The 20,586-nt window shown below is 36.1% G+C and overlaps 1 protein-coding gene across 4 annotated transcripts in view; it reads right to left on the bottom strand.

Moving 5' to 3' along the window:
• The window catches only part of pps (protein partner of snf), a 110,170-nt gene that overhangs the window by 5,695 nt on the left and 83,889 nt on the right, over positions 1-20,586 (bottom strand). For 3 of the 4 annotated variants that reach the window (XM_083127034.1, XM_083127037.1, XM_083127036.1), the window contains 14 exons: positions 20,258-20,410; positions 18,221-18,338; positions 16,972-17,074; positions 15,116-16,033; positions 13,935-14,057; positions 12,760-12,913; positions 12,045-12,162; positions 10,593-10,759; positions 8,776-9,509; positions 8,019-8,127; positions 3,498-3,617; positions 2,725-2,813; positions 1,556-1,662; positions 8-130 (listed from right to left, as the gene is read on the bottom strand). In XM_083127034.1, coding sequence (XP_082983160.1) covers positions 8-130; positions 1,556-1,662; positions 2,725-2,813; positions 3,498-3,617; positions 8,019-8,127; positions 8,776-9,509; positions 10,593-10,759; positions 12,045-12,162; positions 12,760-12,913; positions 13,935-14,057; positions 15,116-16,033; positions 16,972-17,074; positions 18,221-18,338; positions 20,258-20,410 — 3,136 coding nt within the window. The remainder of the gene's footprint in view (positions 1-7; positions 131-1,555; positions 1,663-2,724; positions 2,814-3,497; positions 3,618-8,018; positions 8,128-8,775; positions 9,510-10,592; positions 10,760-12,044; positions 12,163-12,759; positions 12,914-13,934; positions 14,058-15,115; positions 16,034-16,971; positions 17,075-18,220; positions 18,339-20,257; positions 20,411-20,586) is intronic. The other variant, XM_083127038.1, reaches the window with a different exon arrangement.

Below are 20,586 nucleotides of genomic sequence, written 5' to 3'. Positions count from 1 at the left end.
CACATACCTGCTTTTACATTTTTCTTAGCACGTGAAACTTCAGTAGGACGAGGTTGGTATATTTCTGTGGTCTTTCGACGTGATCTAACAACAATACCCAGCAGAAGATGAGGCCTATAATCTTCAAAACCTGTGGATTAAACAAACATAAGGTGTAACGGGTGCTGTGCTGCAGTGAAATTTATATAAGGGAACACATCAGTTTGGACTCTACAAGGTTGAAATCTTATTTTGTATTCAAATGTTCGATACTTCTTTTAATACTTAATTGCTTCTATCAGTTTCTTTAACAAAATCAAAATTACAATAGAGCCTATACCCTGGTAACAATATTCTAACAGATTGACCAATATTTGATCAAAGTAGCATTTTAAAACTGTTTACAATATGACGAAGACAATGTATTACACCTTGTGCTGTAAAAAATATATTTTATTCACTGTTTAATATAAAAAGCAGCACATTCATCTTTACTAAACAGTGGCGACATTTCACAAACTTCTCAATCATGTCAAGTGCAATGGAGTTGAATGAAAGAACAAGAACAATGACATACATAATATTGAATCGGATCTAAGATGGTTGTATAATTTATGTCACAAGACATATGATCTCGAAGTTGTCAGGTCTTTTGATTGTTGTGTTATTTTTATCCTTTCTCACTAGATGTCACTGTCTTGATGCTACCCATGTGAAACAAATATTTTCAAATTCATTATAATTTCGGTTATTCTTTGTTTTATTATTGTAATTTGTTCGTTAACATATTTTAATTTATTATTAACAACAGTAATTAGTTTAACTTAGGTGAATGGATGGGTTCCAATTTACCTGTCCCATCCCTAATATATAGGGTGTTTCACTCACTCTCATCACCCTGCTTCTTGTTGATTGATTGATGGAGTTGGTGTTTTAAGTCCACTTTATGCACAGTACAGCTAATCAGGACTAGACCTACGGGTTAAACCCAGGACACCTTGATTGCAAGGCAATGACGCTCCCACTTCACCATCGGGGAAGCCCATGCCGTGCTTCTCGTACACCAAGGGACGTCCACAGCAAATTTCTTCCATGCTTGTCGTACACCAAGGCATGTCCATAGCAAATTTCATTGCATTATAGTTTGATTTTTGTAAGTGACCATCAGGGTCCGAGAGTGAGTACTGTACTGTGCATCTATATCGTATCAATCTACAAGAATTTTACATAGAAAGTTAAGCACAAAATGTAGGCCTGACCAAGTCTCTGGCATACCTTACTAATGCTCTACCAATTGAGATATTGAGCCAGCTCTGGTTTTATCTGACTTTCTCCTTCTGCGGTTTTACTTGCAAAAAATTAGGTCAAGCTAGGACTAGCTTGGTTTATGAAACTCACTCATGTTGCATAACCTATGCGACTCTCGAAAAGTACTGACTGGTACTTTGAACTAATCAAGTTTGAATACTCTTCTTCTGCTAATATATACCAATAATGAAATAATGGTAAAGCTCAGTACAAATAATTATATTTCCCTTCTATAGTCAAGAAGTTAATAATTTTAGACATAACTTACCAGGACCATCCAATGGGAGTAGAATTTGAGGCACTGGACTATGACTTGCTAAAGGCAACACATACAAATCTTTTATAAATTTTGAAGCATTGCCAACAACACCAAACCTGCAAAATTAGTAATTTACAAATTAAAAAATAAATTGATTGTACTGCTTATTGTTTATTTACACAACCATAGCTATTTCACATACATAAAAAAAAAAAAAAACTGGAACTTCTAAAATTTTGGTACTGATGCAGCTTCGCGAAGACAATTGGGGAGCTACTTGAAAAAGAATATTTCACATGTTTTTTTTCTTCTTCTTCTGTCTCGTTAGGCTAATTTAGATGATGAGAATAGATGAAATTGAAAATGAAATATTGAAATGTACAAAAGTTAAAGGAACATGCGACTACTTTTAAAGTATTTTTTTCAAAAAAATATTTTTAAATATGTCTAGTTCTAACAACTTCTAAAAAGTCTAGGAATTGTTAAATTGTTTGCAGTGAACATTGGAATCCAGATGTTACATTTTTCACGTAACATATTTCTTTTTATTTGCACAAAAGTAAATAAAAAAAATGCTACAATACTTTCCCTGCCATATCTCTTGAAATTTTGTTGAAACATTATAGTGTGCTATCTCACAGTTCGCATTTGTCAAAAATGAAGAATATAGGTTGGATTGATTTGTTGTTTTAAGTCCACTTTATGCACAGTAAGGCTAATCAGGACTGGACCTACAGTTTAAAGTGGGATCCGAACCACCATGTGCCTCCACCAGGAATCGAACCTGGGACCCCTTGATGAAGAATATAGGTCCCTACTAATATTTCATAATGTTTACAAATAACAAAAGCATGGGTGTTCACATGCAGGGGCATTTAAATAATTGAGCAATTAGTAGCGAACATTACACTGCATAGACACTAAACATAATGCATCGAACTAAAGTCTAAGGTTTTACACGTATTCATGTGTACCACATAAAAAAATGATGGGCCGTATCTTGAATGACCATAGATTAAAGTGAATTGATATATTTGCTACCTTTATCATTTTTATCACTTCAAGCATTTATAAATTCCCACATTATTCCCAGACACAGCATAGCAGAATTCTATTGTATTTTAGTCATAAATACTTCTTAAGTGTATTAAATATGGAACTTGTGTGCTTTTGTTTACCTTCCTCTGCTAGAGAGATATGAATATAGAGATAGGTATGGGATCTTCTCCTCATCGTTCGCAGGCATAAAACGAATTACAAGGATCTCCTGAAAAGATTGTTTGCAGTTAATACATACACAATGCAATACTAGTAAAATATATGTGCAGTGGAAAACAAGTTTCACTTTTTACTAGGGATGGGACCGATTAATCGGTACTCTATCAGTATATCGGTAAAATTACCGATAATTTTTCCGATCCAATATATCAATAAATATCTGATAATTTAGTGCAAAATTCTGCCATTTTGTTATAGTTCTAATGAATAATCTCCATACCCCACTTTCTAAAAAAGTAAATGTCTAAATATGCAATTTCTTTTTCACTGCAGTCACCTTGAAACAACACATTTATTTAGGAGGTCAATGAACCTTTCAGGTTCTTCAAGGACCATTTCTAATTTTATATTGGATCGGTCGAATATTGGTTATCGGTATCGGTAAATTTTATATAGGTACTTTATCGGTATCGGCCCATCCCTATTTTTTACTATTCTGGTCCCAAAACAAAAGCATTAAAATAATTATACATGCTCCTGCATTATAAGTTATTTTGCCACATTCCCTCGGAAAATTTTAAATTGAAGTTGCACCTTATGTACACATATCAATAAAACAAACATTAACATTTCAAAAGATGATATGAAACATTACTTTCATGGTTTTAACCCATAGTGCCAAAACCAAGTTCCACCCAACATCACAATGTGCATCACCAACACACTTGGTTACCTTGGTGCCGCTTTTCTTCATTTTTGAAATGTAATCCCACACCACCTCCGGGCTAATGCGGCCTACAACATCCAATGATTTAGGAAGGTCATTAGCTAGATCAGAAGCCACACCAGAAACCTGAAAAAAGCAAAACAAAAACATTAGAATAACTGCAAACATCTCTTGCGTTACTGATATTGACAGCTGATTTCCATTCATCTCATATTACATGACGAAAATCTTAAAGAGTTTGAGTTTTTTTTTAAAGTCCACTTTATGCACAGAAAGGCTAATCGGGACTTGACCTACAGTTTAAAGTGGGATCCAAACCACTATGTGCCTTTACTGGGTATCGAACCCGGGACCCCTGGATTACAAGGCAACTATGTTAAACCTGAATGTTTCATTCATTTCCTGAGTTACATATGCAGGGTGTCTACCAAAATAACAGATCCAAAATTCTTCCTGCACGTAAGAATGCATTCTTTAGAAACAAAGTCAACATTCTTAACCACAACTCAATATAATTTTAGATATCAAAATTTTCAATTTTATCAAATCCCAGTACAGATATATAAATTCACTATATTGTAAAAAAATAGCAAAAATTATTTACCACAACCATAATTTCTAGACTTTCTCAACCTACCTGTTGATTTCTTGATTGGTAGACACCCTGATATGTAACCAGGTGGCTGGAATAGTTTTTACCCCCCTTAGAAATTTACACAAGCCATGGTACATGAATTATGCAAACTATAACAAAATGTAAGATTTTCAAATTTAATTACACAAGCAACATAAAAATTATTTCTCAGTATTTTCGTGTATGCAGAATTTGTAGTTGCATTGCAACTGTTATTTCAAATAAACAAACAACAAATCGCTGATGATATTGGAAATGTTCTCTGTGAGTATAATACAAGGTGCATTCAATAAATAATTGGAAAAGTAGTATAAAAAATCTAAAACAGCACCGTGATTGTTTTATCTTCTTTTGTGAAGGCATCTGTAAGCTATTCATAGCTGCTGGGGCTGGCACACTGGGAAACAATTACCCTTACAGGAGCGCTCCAAGCTGGAGCAGCGAAGTGTCATGAGATTTTTGTTGAGTGAAGGTGTGAAACCAATAGAAATTCATCGCTGCATGACAGTTCAGTACGGTGACAACTGTATGAGTCAATCACAAGTGTACGAGTGGGCTGAGAAGTTCAAAAAGGGCATAACTAGTGTTGAAGATTCTCCGCGTCCAGGTCGCTGTGTCACTGCAGTCACGGAAAGCAACATTGCTCAAGTGGAGGACTTGATACGAGAGAACCGGTGTATTACTGTCAGTGAAATTGCTTCCCAGATGGCAATAATTGTAGGAACAGCCCACCACCATATCAGTCATGACATACTGAGGTTCAGGAAAGTGTGTGCGAGGTAGGTTCTGAAACATTTAACACCGGAAATTAAGGAGAGACGTGTTGATGTGTGCAGGGAGCTTTTGTGCCGTCATGAAGCTAACGGTGAGGCATTTCATCATCATATTGTCACTGGAGATGAAAGTTGGGTTCATTTCTATGAACCAGAATGTAAAAGGACAACAATGGAATGACGACATCCATCATCTCCCAGACTGAAGGAGGTGCATGCTCAACGGAGTGCCGGAAAGGTCATGTTAACTTTGTTTTTGGACCACAAGGGGCCAATTCTTCAATATTACATGCCCAGAGGTCATAATGTAAGCAGTACCACCTAATCCAACCTTTTCCGCAAAAAACTGAAACCAGCCATTCTGCAGAGACGACGTGGACTGGTGTCCACAGGTGTGCTTTTACTCCATGGGAATGTGAGACCACACACTGCCAGTGTCACATTGTCAACCATTGAAAACAAAGTTTGAGTGCTTACCCCACCATCCATATTTGCCCGATCTCGCACCTTCTGATTTCCATACCTTTGGCCCACTGAAATGTGCACTAAGTGGATTGAGGTTCCAAAATGACGACGAAGTCCAGTCAGAGGTGCATGAGTAGTTACAAAAGTTACGGGCCCAAAAGATTTTTTCCCTGTAGAATCAGTGACCTTATCAAGTGCTAGCGTAGGTGCATAGAACTAGGAGGATGGGATATGTTGAAACATAGTACTGTCAGGGGCACATTCAGAAATAAAATTTGGGGGGACCAGCCAGGGGTGTCCATCCCCGAAGGCCAATGGCACATCCCCCCCCTCTATAGTAGTATGAGGAAAGTTATCTTGTTTTTTTTTTGTTTCTTTTTAATCGTAATTTCAGAATTGAATGTCTGTTAAAGCTTTTCAGAAGCATTTTGAAATATTTGGCTGAAATATTCATCTGAAATCTCCCAGAGTTTCTGAAGCAGTTCTGTCACGTCTCTTGGATAAGAAAGAGCAGAGGTTAAATTGTGATGAGGGCTCTAAAAACTTTGACAACTGTAAAGTAAAACTGAAAACTTTTCACAGATAAAGAGTACAATTAAGAAAGTCCCTGTTTCAACTGTGGCTAGAAGATCTTGTTTGGGATGGTTCACTCGGACAGCTCTACTTAACTGAAAAGGTTGAAGAAATTTAACCAAAACGTGAAGTACTGTATGCAAGAAAACAAACAGTACCGAAAGTCACGAAGAGAGTGTGCGCAGCTGCAAAGTGGTTTCAGCCAGCAGCAGTGCCTGCATGTCCAATTGGGTGTGGACTAGCATTGTGTCCAGTTCACGCGAGGAGAATGGGACTCAACAGAGGAGAAGGTGTTTATTGTCGAGCACTACTTCCGCTCATACGGTGTTGGGCATCAGAATGGACCGAGCGTGAAGGTTGTGAAAACTCGGTTCATGGAACGATTCAATAAGGCGGCTCAAAGCAACACAATAATGTTGTCCGTCATCGAGAAGTTCCGTCGTACTGGATCAGTGTTGTGTCAACGGAAAGGGACGACTGGGTGCCGAAGGACAGTAACCACAAACGACAATCTTGGACGTGTTCTGGATCAAGGGGTACGGTCGCCAAAGCGTAGCCTACGTCGAATGGCAATGAAACTGGGATTAAGTGACCGATCTGTTCGGATAATGTTCAAGGCCATTGGTGGGTTTGCATACCGTATTCAAGTGGGGCAATGCAAGATATGAGCGGGCCCGGTTACTGTACTGCTCCACAGTGTTAGCCATGGCACACGAAGATGCACATTTCATGAGGAACATATAGTTTAGTGATGAAAGCCATGTGCACCTTGATGGGTACATCAACAAACAACTCATTTTCTCGGGTTTGAACGGCCAGATGTAATCATTGAGAAATCATTGCATAGTACGTGGGTTACGATTTGGTGTGCAGTGTCGGGACATGGAATATTGGGCCTGTATTTCGTGGAGGATGAACACGGGAATCCACAAACTGTGAACCAGGGACGATACAGACACTTGATTATTGAGCCATTCTTGCGTGATTTGTGCACTTTTTGCCACGCAAGAAATCTGCCGTTACAAGAACAATGGATGCAACAAGACGGAGCACACTGCGGGGGGCCTCAATTGCCCTTCTGCGACAAGAGTTTGGGAATCACCTCATTTCCCGTGGAACGGACTTCCCCTATCCTTCCCACTCCCCTGATCTCCCGGCTCCCGATGCCTGCATATGGGGTATGCTGAAAGATGAGGACGTTTTCCGATCACATGACCAGAGTTGTGAGAGAAGATTCGGTCATTGTTTGTGTCGTTGCAGCAACCCATGTTCACTAACATGTTCCTCAATCTACAGGCACGCTATGAGGAATGTGTGCGTCGGGGCGGGGGACATTTCGAACACATTATGTACAGATGTAAATCTCTGTAACTCTCATTGCATTTCATTTCACATCATTTTTTTATGTCTCATTATGTTGTACAATAAACCATTGTCAATGATGTGATTTCAGTACTGTTTGTTTTGCCGCATACTGTATATCATGTTTTTCTAGAAATAGAATTTCACACACTAACAATGGTTTTTACTTCTGATACGTAATGCAATATATATTTGTCTTTAGTATTTCACCTCTGCATGTATTATTTCTAAACAAAACACACCCACTTCACTTACTGTACCAAAACAGGTTTTCACTGAAGTCAGATTTTCAGCTGATATACAGAGAATTTTGCACACCTGCAACATCAAATGTCTCATTGGAAAGTATGCTGAATCTACCATAATATTTTCAAAAAAAGAAGGTAAATTGGGGGGGGGGGGGGGTCCGGACACCCTGGATATGCCCTTGAGTACTGTAATTATTTTGGTGCTTGTAATAAATATTTGTTACAACATATTTCAAGTTATATATTGAATGAGCCTTGTACAATATACAGGGTGGGCCATAAGTCAGTTGTCAAAAATGTCCATTTTACTGTTATTCAAGCTTACATAGTTACATGTTATTTCATTTGTAATGCTAGTGACAACTGACTTATGGCCCACTCTGTATATCAGAGAAGTGGAACACGAGTGCCAGATTAGATTGAGGCTTTGGAAACAGGTGAATAACATTGGTATAACTAAAATAATAATTACCTCATATGCTAACGTGTTGAACTTTGCAATGTCAACCATATTCACAAAGCCTTTCCAAACAGTTGCAGCTTCTTCCTTGTCTAACTCATCACTGTTAATGTCTGGAGTGCTGAAATAAATACACATTTCATTAACATACTGTTAGAAACAGGTAAAACAAAAGGACTGAATAAATTTAGAACACAATAGACTAATTGCAGGTCAGAAAACCGGTAGGAATGTTTGAATCTGAATTATATGAAACCCATGCCAATTAAATCATAGAGCTTAATATTCAAATATCAAACCTTGAACGTGGTATCCAAATATTGAATCCAAGATCCAATCTTGCATTCAATATCCAAATCTCAAATCTTAGAACAGATATCCAAATTCTGACACTTGGATCTGATATCTTGTCTTGAATCCTAGATCTGATATCCAAATATCAAATCCCAAATTCAATATTCAAATATTGAATTCTGCATCCGATATCCAAATTCCATATCCTGACCCCTGGATCTGATACATACATGAATCCCATATCAAATACCAGTCCTACATTTGGCATTCAAATATTCATTGTCCAAATAATTTAGGATCCGATATACGAATTCTCTAGGATTCGGATCTGTGCCTCAGTCAGGCCTTTTCTGCCCCTCATGAACATTACAGGCTGATGAAGGAGTAAAATTTGGAATATTCATTAAAATTAGACAATAAATCCTATTAAAAAAATTACCAAAAATGCCATGAAGATATATGCTTATATACTTACTTAATTATCACAGTAGATGTTGGTTCATTATCGGATAAATCATTGTCCTCTTTTTGTAAGTTCTGTTCCACTGGCTTTTCAACTACATCCACTTTTGTCTTTTCTTTCAAAGTGTCAGTTTTCAATTCTGTAGGTTTATACGTTGGGGAATTTGATGCATCCTTCAAATGCTCACCTTTCACAGGCAGAGGTTTGTACTTTTCCTTCTTATCTTTCTTTATTTCGGTCGGTTTGTACTTCTCGAGTATATCGTGCTTTACTGGTTCTCCTTTAAGATCCTTTGGTTTGTATTTCTTACTTAATTTATACTTCGATGACTTCGTGGAGTGCTCATCGCTGTCCGAAACCTTACTCTCTGCAGATTCTGATGTTGCCTCGGATTTCTTTGTGGTGGACACATCTTGCTTATCACCTTTCTTTGACTTGCTTTTTTCTCCTTCACTTTTGTGTGAGTCAGAATCGGATCTATGTCTTGATTTTCTCCTTTCATTTATTTTTTCTTTCTCCTTTTTCTTTTCCTGTGGCACTTGTTTCTTCTTCCTATGAGCCTCTTTTGATTCCTCTTCATTCCTGTGATGGGATTTATTCTCTCGGTCATGTTTTTCTTCTTTCCTAGACTTATGCTTGTCCTTTTTAGTCTTTTCTCTAGATGTTACCTTTTCCTTAGTTTTTTCTTTGTCTTTTTCAGACTTGTCGATCTTTTCTTTAATGCTATACTTTTCTGTAACGTCAATCTGCAAGAAGAAGAAAATGATACAAATTTAAGTATTGGAATATATAATATGTTTAATGCTCAATTTGCAATTAATTAATAAAGTTAATAAACTATTTTAGTCGAGAATTTTCAAATATACATTAATTTCACAATTCAGAATTATTTGGGAATTGTGAACTTCAGTGGTCATGTCAATGTGACATCTGCCTGCCACATAAGAAATCCAGTTCGATTCCAGAGTTGAATCTTTCAGTTCAGGTCCCTGTATAAACGTCTCTACGATTCACTTAGCCTCTCGTCAATGGGCATCCATGAGTAACTGACCTTGTCAAAGCTCCTCATGAAATGTTCTTTCAATTCCCTGTGTATATGTAAGATATAAGAGTGGTATAAACTAATATTGATGGTATTAGCTTCAGAAAGTATCGGTTCAAATTCAATCACCAATACCAGCCTACACTTTTTCACATTCTGAGTGTCTTATGGAGCATGCATAACACTTTCATTGAGTCTAAATATCCTGTAAATTATGTAAAATTTACACTTAATTTGTTGGAAATCGACTTTGTTATTCAATGACAGCTATTTTAAGTCTGTGATTATCTTATATGTGATCTTATGTATATTTCGAAGTAAAACTCTGCTAGATGGATATGATACAGTTTAATTTTGATTACATATCTAATAACTTTTATAAATATTCTGGACAAATTTAAATTGTTACAATGTTCAAGTGTCAGCACCACTACTGATGGGAATCTGTATTGTTTGAGAGCGATACTGGTTCAGACGTATGAAAGTTAATTCCAGTGTGTTAATCAATATCTACCAATCCAATATAAAATTGCCAAGATTGTACATATATGAATCAATGTTTCATTAAGTTCTTTGGTTATTAACATATGTAACAGATTGATTGCAATAGTTTTCAATTTTGAGTATTTAGCCTTTCCAAAACCACCGCATACAAATTATACATTTATATCCTTATCAGATCAGTAAAATTATTGGCAATTCTACCAATAGACAAGTTACAGTTAAATCTCTATCATTTCTAATGTTAACATTTGACAATCTTTTCAATAACATTAATAAAAGTTACCTTGATATCACTTGATGTCCTTCTGCCTGTACAAAGCTCACAACTAGAATCAAAACCATGCGTTGGATGTTCCAATGTTTTATCCTCCACCGTTGATGAAACAGAATTTGTAGAAAGCTGAAGAGCCAGTACTTCAGCTTCCAACTTCGGCTGTTCTTGGCGTGATTCTGTAAAGACAAAGGATAATAATAAAGACACGCCAGAAATGCAAACGTTGTCTTTAAACTTTGATGGCAAGATTTCTTAACAAGCTTGGCAATTGATATGTTTCATTAATAACTACAGGACGATTGTCTTGCTAGGAAAAGATTCGTAAGTAACATTTTAACTTTTTATGGTCAGAACCATCACACACCTCAATGAAATGGACAGTACTGTTAAAGACAGCATATGTATTGTTTGAGAATGACTGTGAACGAGTTCATTTAAACAATGATAAGAGGATTTCCGAAGTTGCTTCCAACAGATTTAGAAAAAACATGTACAATATCGTTTATAGTCCAGGGAATTTGATCATTACATGATCTATGGCTACATAAACTTTCAAAACTGCACGTATGAGCAGAAGAAAACCAACATAAAATGCATATGGAATCTTTGTAATCACAGAAAATCAGGGTGTGCTGTGTCTTGTCTCATATTGAAGTGTACTTTAACATATTCAGTGAATTTGTGACTGGCCTAACAGATGGCAAAGTAAAGGAAGGTTACTTTCAACAAGATGACACAGACATCTAATGGAAGAAGGAAGGAAATTAGAAGTAATTTCAGTGACCAATTAATTTAGAAAAATCAATGGCTGCCAAGATCATCAGACCTGATTTATTCTTGTGGGGTTTACTAAAAGGCTGTGTATACAACAATTAAGCCAAGAGGAACTGAAAACCTCAAAGATGCAATACTGTGGAAAGTTGCTACCATTACCAATGTTACATTATCAAGTGTTTTTGCCAATACATTATACAGTGTTAGGCATAATATTGTCGCCTTCCTGCCACTGGGAGCTACATCACTTGAATACTGTTGTGATACACTCACGTCCTCTGTTTCATTATAGAAGGACAAGGACAAGAAAGTTTTGGTGTGCCACAAGGAAGGAAGTCATAAAATGCAGAGGACATTCACCTTATTAACAGGAAAGTTTTGAAATCACTTGTGACCAGTTGAATGACATGGTCGATTTTTCAATAAAAATAAAAATTGAGATAGTATCCTACCCTGCAGGAAGAATACTTTGATTATGCTAAACGAAGAAACACTCACAATGGAAGAGAAAATGTGTCACAATTTGAGAAAAATTGCAGTTTTCTTTGCCTCTGGCTAGACACACCTCCATCATACCTATATACTTGAATTAGAACCCAAAGGAACACTCGCCTTGTAATTAAAAAAAAATTATCCTCAACATGCAGGACAGAAAATGTTCTACATATGTAAGATTATGTAAGTTACCCATAAGTTTCAGACTGTCATCTTTTTCTATGATCTGTTCTCCCTTGTGAGTCTTCATGACATATGTGATTCCCTTCTGCAGCATGTCCAACTCATTCTTCTGAATCATTTCCAGTTGCTGTGTAAAAATATGAAGATACATATAAGTTTATAAGTATCATACTCATTTATCCTACTATTTGTAAAATTATACAAATATTTTTCAGAAACATTACTCTCTATGAAAGCTTATTTAAAACAAAAGTATAACACTAATAACAATATGACAAAATAAATTTAGTCTGTAGGCAACCATCTCTAATACATATCTTAAAATACTGTATAGTCTTGTATTTCCTTTCTAACATTAAAAAATACAAATAAACCTTCAGTATCAATAATTCAACTAAAACTACATACCGGGTGGCCAGAATTAAAGTTACCCAACTCAGAGCCCTGTGTAGCTTGTTTGAGGCATCGTAGAACTCTGAAATTTGGTGAATATGTTTCACAAATGCATACATGTACACAATAAAAGAAAAATATTACGAAACACGTATTTTATATTTTTCCACACATTAGGTTGTATCAAATTTTGGGACAATGGAAAAATTTAACTGACACTTTGCTTTACTGATAAAAAGTGACACCTAATGCATATTACAATTATCTACATTTTAATTATGTTAGCTAGAATCACACCAACAAGAATACTGTTCATTCTTGCAGAACTTACATGCTTAGTTTCCCTTTCTCTCCACTCAGCTAATTCCTGTGAAGCTAATTCATCAGGGCTCATGCGTACAAGCTGATATGGGGAGACGTCTGCTTGCACAATCTTCCTAAACAGAGCTTTGTTCTTCGGATCCTTAATGTTGAACATCAAACTCCTGTAAGGAGTAGAGAAGCATTAAATACAATATATTCAAGGCTGCATGTTCATAAAATTATAGATAGTTGGTTAAAAGTGTAAGGCTATGCCTATCCTGAAAATAACCTTATATTGTACATTGCCTCTTGATTTTAATTATGGGTGGGACAGAATAATAGGCTGATATAGGCATATTGTTTTTTTTTATAAAGTCACCCGTAATTTTACTGATCCGATATAATAAATACCTTGAATCGATTCTCTCGGGCTATTGACCAGGTGAGTTGTGGAAAATATTCCAAGCTTTCGAGAGCTAACATCACTCTCATTTTCAGGGTTCGAGAATCTATTCATCATTCGTCGCCATGAAAGCTTCAAGTCTTACTATAAATATCTTATAATTTAGTGCAATATTCTGCAAATTTGTTATAATTTTTATGGATATAAACATTTAATCTCCATTTCGTACTTTTTAAAAAAAGGAAACGGCTAAATGTGAAGCTTCATTTGCACTGCAGTCATCTGGAAACACATTTATTAAGGAGGTCAATGAAACATTCAGGTTTCTCAAGAACCATTTGGAATTTTAAATCAGATCGGTAGAATATCGGTTATTAGTATCGGTAAATTTTATACCGGTACTTAATCAGTATCAGAAAAAATTTCATATTGGCCCATCCATAATTTTAATCATTACCTGACTTCTCCCCCACTTTTGGCTAAACACAGTGATGAAGATGATTGGAAGAAATAGATGAAGGGACACTCACAAAGAACACCCATGCTCAGACAGATAATATGAACCTAGGAACTTCGGTGGGAAGATTGATCGACCACACATTCTGCCACAGAGCTGATGATGTAAAATATTTTTGGTTCATAATATTACAAAAATGTTACAAAAAATGTACACATACACTCTCTGACAGAGTGGTATTCCAATGAGGATATGCATAGTCTTAAAGGTTCAATGCTGCTGTTCTGATACATTCATTAATTCATCTGAACATCATTCATAGAAAAGAGAAAGAAACACACACCTGTATTTTGATTTGTACTTTGCTCCTGTGTCCTTGAAATATGAGTATAGTTCTTCTTCAATATCTACAGCTATTTTCTTCATTTCATCTTCAGACACTTTAATATCTTCACACTCTTGGCACCTATTGCATTAGAAAAATAACAGAAATTAGTGACTTTGTTCAAGATTATAATGTAGATGTTGAAAATAAGACTACAATGTATGAGGTGTATAGAAAACACACCAAGCACGTATCTAGATTCTGTATGGTGACCATAACCATATTCTATGTTTAACATAAAGTGATTGCCCTCCCTAGAGATGCCTAAAACTAATAAAATATCAATTAATATAAGAGTAGATGGTTATCCCCTTTTGGTATTCAATTTGGTAATCCCCATTTATACAGTGGAACCCCAATTTGATGTTCTCGGAATATAAATTTTTTCCACATTTAAATTCAATTTTCAAGGTCCCAATACAACATGACGTCACAAAGTTCCCTTGTCTTGGTTACCAGAAAAATGTAAAATCGAGGTTCCACTGAATATATCAATCTAACAACAAAGTAACAATCAACGTAAGAATGAATTGCTATTGGCCATACTCCAGAGATATCTACAAATGGCAGTAAGCTGTAGATGACCTTATGTATTTTATACATGCACAGTGTGCCCCAAAGGTCACTAAGGGGTTTAAAATTGGAGTAACCTTTCTTTAACTTTGTTCAGAACTGAAAGGGAACATCGGACGAAATAAGCATGTACAATTACCACTGTACAGTGAACAAAAATCATACAATTTCAATTTGAAAATCAGGCCTTGATTAGAGAAAGAAACATCAATAAATAAACAACACATAGCATTCTCCGTAACTGACACCTCCTGAATGCATCATATAAGGTTATTGAATGAAAAAAGTATATATGTCAACTACCCCAGACACTACAACAGAGCCTCAGGTTCGATACGCAGTGGAAGCACATAGTCGTTTGGATACCACTTTAAACCATAGGTCCAGTCCCAATTAACTTTTTTGTGCATAAAGTGGACTTAAAAAGCGAACTCAAAACAAAATTGACACTACAACAGATGTAAGCACAATATTTTGCAGAAATTGCCCCACTGTAGTCAATACTAGACATCTGTCATCATAAAGGGCCCTACTTATGTGAAGTCAAAAATCGAAGGTACACCTACCTAGCAAGTAAAACTTCCTGCAAGGTCTTCTTCACATTCAAACGAATAGGTTCCGGGTCGGATGGTTTCTTCGGCTGCTGTTCTGGTTCCTTTTTATGCTCCACTTTCTTCACTTCGACAAGTTTCTTCGTCTCCACCTTTTCAACCTTCTTCCCGTCAACGCTATCTTTCCTCACTTCAACCTTTTCAGCTTTCTTCAGTTCCACCTTCTTTACTTCAAGCTTCTTCGAAACGGCTTGTGGACTTTTCACTGAAGGCGACGTAGTGTCCTTCACAGTCGAAGTTGCAGGAACTTTAATGGGCGGCACGCTCACTTTACTCACTGGAGGAGGTGATTGTGTTGTCATCCTTGCACTAGTTTTTGTACCGGTGGTTGTCGGAGACTTGGGAGGTGGTACGGACATTTTTACAGTCGGAATAATTTTATACGTTACATATCTTTGGTTAGTTTCTTGAGAAGTGGCCACTGGCAATTTTATAGTCCTTACAGTTGTAGTACCGGTATCTAACGTACTACCTGGTTGCAATACGACGGTCAGAGGTTTTCCAGCAGGACCACTGCTCGAAGTAGACGAGATTACTGGTTTGATAACGGGGATCGAACTACTCGCTCCTGCCGGGGATTCTGTAGATGAGGGAGTGGCTGCTGTTGTTTTTGAAGCAGAAGAATCTTGCATTGAAGGTGGTTTTGCTACCAAAGCTTCAGATAGAGATGTCTTAGCTGTTGGTTTGGCTCCTAAGGCTGTGTTGAGATTTAATATGGCCTTTGACTTGTTAGGTGACTTAGGAGCACTGTTGGTTTTCTGAGGGGTTGGCATCCTAATAGCTGGCTTCCCTGGAACAGGAGGGAGATTTTTCATGGGACTCAGATTCTGTTTGTAAATAGCCTTGACTGCTGCCTTAGTAGGAACCCTTGACCTGGAAAAAAAATGTCATATAATACAAAAACCTTAACCATGTGTCTTAAAACACACAAAACTTAGAAACCAATAATCAAAATACAGAAACATTATTTTAATTAAACAGCCATATTTATCTGCATATTTCAGTAATAAAAAATACACTAACATTTTTGAGTTCTCTTGTATCTTATCTTTCCAGACAAAAACATACTGGTAATGTGCTGATTGCTCACAATTAAATACCAACTAAAGGTTAAAAGATTAAAAATCAGTAACTTACGTGTGTGGGCATGAGATTTATCGAACTACGTTTCAAAGGTTATACTACATCGTTTCAACCTGAAGAAGGAGGTAGTATAACCTTCGAAACGTAGTTCGACAAATCTCATGCTCACACATGTAAGTTACTGATTTTTAATCTTTTAACCTTTAGTTGGTTTCCAGACAAACCGACTACACGAGAAACACCTGTTACAAGAGCCACAAATTTATGGTGAATAAAACATCAAGGTATCGGTGCAAACACTCTGCATGTTAAAATGGTGAATATAATCATAAATTTGATTTAAAACTATCCTTATTACACAAAATAAACTTTTCCCTTCTAATAGCATATGCATGTTGTTTTCAGAGCACTAAAAGTTTATTCTCATGAAAGGAGTTCACTTTTGCTACTCAAACAGTTACAGCAGAATTAAGATTTCTTCCCCATGATTTGCATAACTCACAGGATAATTCTAATTTCAGAAAGTGGCGTATCAGTAAATGAACTCTAAGTTTAACAGTTTATTTCGCATTTTGCATTTCATGACAAAACATGGTAGGAATATGCACCTGGTCCTTCAAAAAAAATGATATATGCATCTCTCTGCTGATCATGGAATCAGTCAAAATTTAGAAAGCCTTGTTCTGACAGTAACAAAACTAAAAACAACTAAATATCTTACTACTTACCCATAGAATTTTGATGTTGGCTGAACTCCTGGTCTTAAAACTTCAAAAGTAGGGTGGGCTTTCAGCCATGTTTGAAGATTTGCCATTGTTGGAGCATTTGGACCTACAATTTACATATATTAATAGTATATAACAATTTTACTTAATGGAATTTTACCTAATAAAAATGTATATAGAATATATACACAATTTATGTCATCAAGCTGAAATTCACTTAGAATACATAAAGAAAATTGCTCCCCCACACAGTTTAGATGAAATCAAATTAATTTTAAAGCTAAAAGAATCTGGTACATTGTTAGAAACAAAATATTCAAAAGTATCCCTATTTCTTTTTGGCCATTCTGAAAAATTACATATGTTACAGGAATTCATACGGTTTTCAAGAGAAATTTGGAATTTACAACTGGCATAAATGTAAAAATGAATGTTTATGTATTTTATTAATATGGAATCAATGAATACATATCTGTTGTATTCATCACTTAAATATTTTTCTAACAGTGAGCAAGTGTTGAGCAAGAACTATTACTGAAACAATCTACACAAAAATGCAAGTAATCCCCACAAATATTGTTCTCATTGTTTCAAGGGAATTAAAGGATACAATTTATCAAATTACAAATATTATCAAAGCCAAGCCATTTTTTTTTAAAAAAAAATAGTTTCCTCACAAACATGGATTCAATATAAATTTAAATTGTTTTGTAAATTGGTGATATTCTAATTACAGTTGAGTCGATGAAGTCTTCAAACCAAAACCAATACCAATAGTGTGACATATTCCCAATGTTCAATTACATGGGGGGGGGAGGGGATTTAATACATTTAATGCCCTTTTTCCCAGATTTTTGTGGAATTTACTGCCTTTTTATAGTGTCCCTAGATATCCAGGTTTGATTTCCAAGGGAGACAAACTCAGGTGGAAAATTTTTCAAACAATGATCCTGCATAAGCAGATGTAAGGTTTACCCTGCCTCTCATCAATTGGTACCTGAGGGTACAGGTAGCTTGAGCACGGTGCCGATTACATCACCTCTAGTATGGCTAAGATTGAGAATGTGCGGGCCCCTTGCATGGAACAATGCACAGGAGCGAGTGTTACCATGCCTTTCCCTCCCCAGTTTTCCACATCGGCGGGAATCCTGAACATTTTATTTGTGCAATGTAAAAATTAAAAAAAAAAAACAGCTTCCTGTTAAACAATTTAACAATAAAAATTTCTACATGAAATTAGCAAATAACTAACCTGTGAGTAAGCTGCCTGTGTTCCTCTCAAAGACAATGACCCTGGAGTCCAACTGTTGGGTTTTACCTTCGATGCCATCCTTTTTCAACTCTTGTTTCCCCTCAGAAGCTTTAGGTGCCTGATGATTATAAACACATACATTACATACACCACATATTCTAAATATGTATACTATTCTAATTGCATATGAAACCACCTTAAGTTAGCAATTTGCAGTATTCAAATAGCTACCACAACCATAAAACATTATAAAATTAATCCAAAATTGTTTCTACCAGACCCAAATTAAACATCTATCATTAACTATCACAAAGACCCAGTTATTTAAAGGGTATAACTGTCATTCTGAAGCCAGGATGTAACACACAACTGGTACATTAGTGGTGGCAAAAAATGATGAAGTGTTTTGTACATACAGGGTTGCCAGATGTTGTTTTTCCAGGATATGCCCCACATTTCAGTTTTATGAAATTTGAAAAATAATTTCAAATATCCCACATTTTCAGCATAATTTACATGAAAATATGTCTGGGGGTAGACCAGTGATTGTTGTTTCAGTGCTAAAGGCTCAGTGATACATATCTGAAGCATGTTCACAGTATCCAATTCTTACAATACCACAGTAGAGAACAGTATATAGATTCAACAAAAGGAGACAAAATGTATGCATCAAAAGCTAATACTAATATGTAAACTGGAAGTCATCTATGAAAAGCAATCTATTCAATGTTTTTTTTCAAAATTTACTTGAATCAAACCTAGAGTTCCAAAAGGTACACCATTTTCCTGGATGTGTTGCATGATTATTCTGTGTATTTATACTGCTTCTGGCAACAATAAAATAATGTGAATGGACACACAACCTATTCAAATGCCTGGCGATCCTGATTTGTTTCTGCAGATAGAACACGTACACTAAGTCCCACGTGTTGGACAAAATTAAATTAACCTTCCCAAAAATTTATTATACACGTTTGGAAATGTGTTCTAACAAATGTTTTTATGTTTTTGAGAAGAGATGGTCTTTTCCCATTTTAGTATATACTTACCTTTTTAATGTGTGTTGTGTTGTAAAGGGACCCGCACCTTTAACTTCTCTCAAGGGTCTTACACCCCTTATTTAAATCTCGGATAAGGCTTTTAGAGAAGGGGTTACTTCTCTACATACAATGAAGGGTGCAAAATGGCCATATGTGCCCATGCACCCAAAAATGTTATTCATTCATTCACATCCCAAATAATAACACACAGTGTCCCAGGCTGGAACCTCTTAGACCAAAAAGGCAACCATTGAAACAGGCAATGTTTAAAGGTTTATTGCAACTGATAAACAGCAAAATTTGAGTCTAATACTATAACAGAACATGTAGAATATCCTTAAAATGCAATTGACCAAATGGACTTCACGTGTATTAAATTGAAATTTCACGATAAGTGCAATCCAATGCATTTGTTGGCCTTTTTAATTCTTTAGATATTAATTAATGATGAAAAGACATAAAATTGTTGCAAGAACAAACCTATTGTGGGTTGAACCCAAACCCAGAGCCTTAATAGATTAATTTTCTCTCGTCAGTGGATTGATTGAGATTTGGTTTATTTTACTTTGCTTTTCTGCCACTTTCGGCTAATTGCGATGATGAGGATGAGTGATATGATGAAATTGATGAAGGAACAGTCATGCATAGTCTGAGATTCAAACCCAGGATCTCTGGCATCATAGCACCCTTTGCTAACCACTCTGCCACGGAGAAAGGCTCTCTCATCAGCAGAAAAACTTAAGGAAGCTATTTTGCACCACACCCATGGAAGAGAATATTAATAAGCAATGAAGCCCGCCCATTATAAAATGGACCCCCCCCCCTTTTAGGAGAAAGTCATCATGCACTGCTAGTCTCATAATAAAAATTAACAGAAATATGTGCACAAAAAATAAGAATAAGTAACAAAGGAAAAAAAGCTCAGGTCCATTACCTCCTCATGCACAAAAATTAAAATGAAATAATAGATATAAAAATAAACACATGTGACAGGTACCTTCCCAGTGGATTTTTCTTTCTCTTTGGAAAGTAAATTTAATGACTCTTGTGCATGTTTCAATATACAAGCATCACTGCAGTAGATACTTGTAGGTCGGGATTCCTTCTTACATACTATACAGTACATAACACTGACAGATGGTCGGGGATTCTGTAAAGAAAACAAAAGTGTGTAACTTTCTCTGAATGCTCCTGTATGGGATTTTGAGGGACAAGGAGACTGTGGAAGCGAGGATAGACTTGGAGGGAGGGACAATGTCATACACACAAGTACCTTGGCCCAATTTCATGCACAAGTTTCAATGTACAAGGTCTACTTCAGCTGAA

Source organism: Lepisma saccharinum, chromosome 8 (genome assembly GCF_977018435.1).
Source record: "Lepisma saccharinum chromosome 8, izLepSacc3.1, whole genome shotgun sequence".
Taxonomy (NCBI): domain Eukaryota; kingdom Metazoa; phylum Arthropoda; class Insecta; order Zygentoma; family Lepismatidae; genus Lepisma; species Lepisma saccharinum.
The sequence above is the reverse complement of the archived record's forward strand: the minus strand, read 5'-3'. Positions and strand labels throughout refer to the sequence as shown.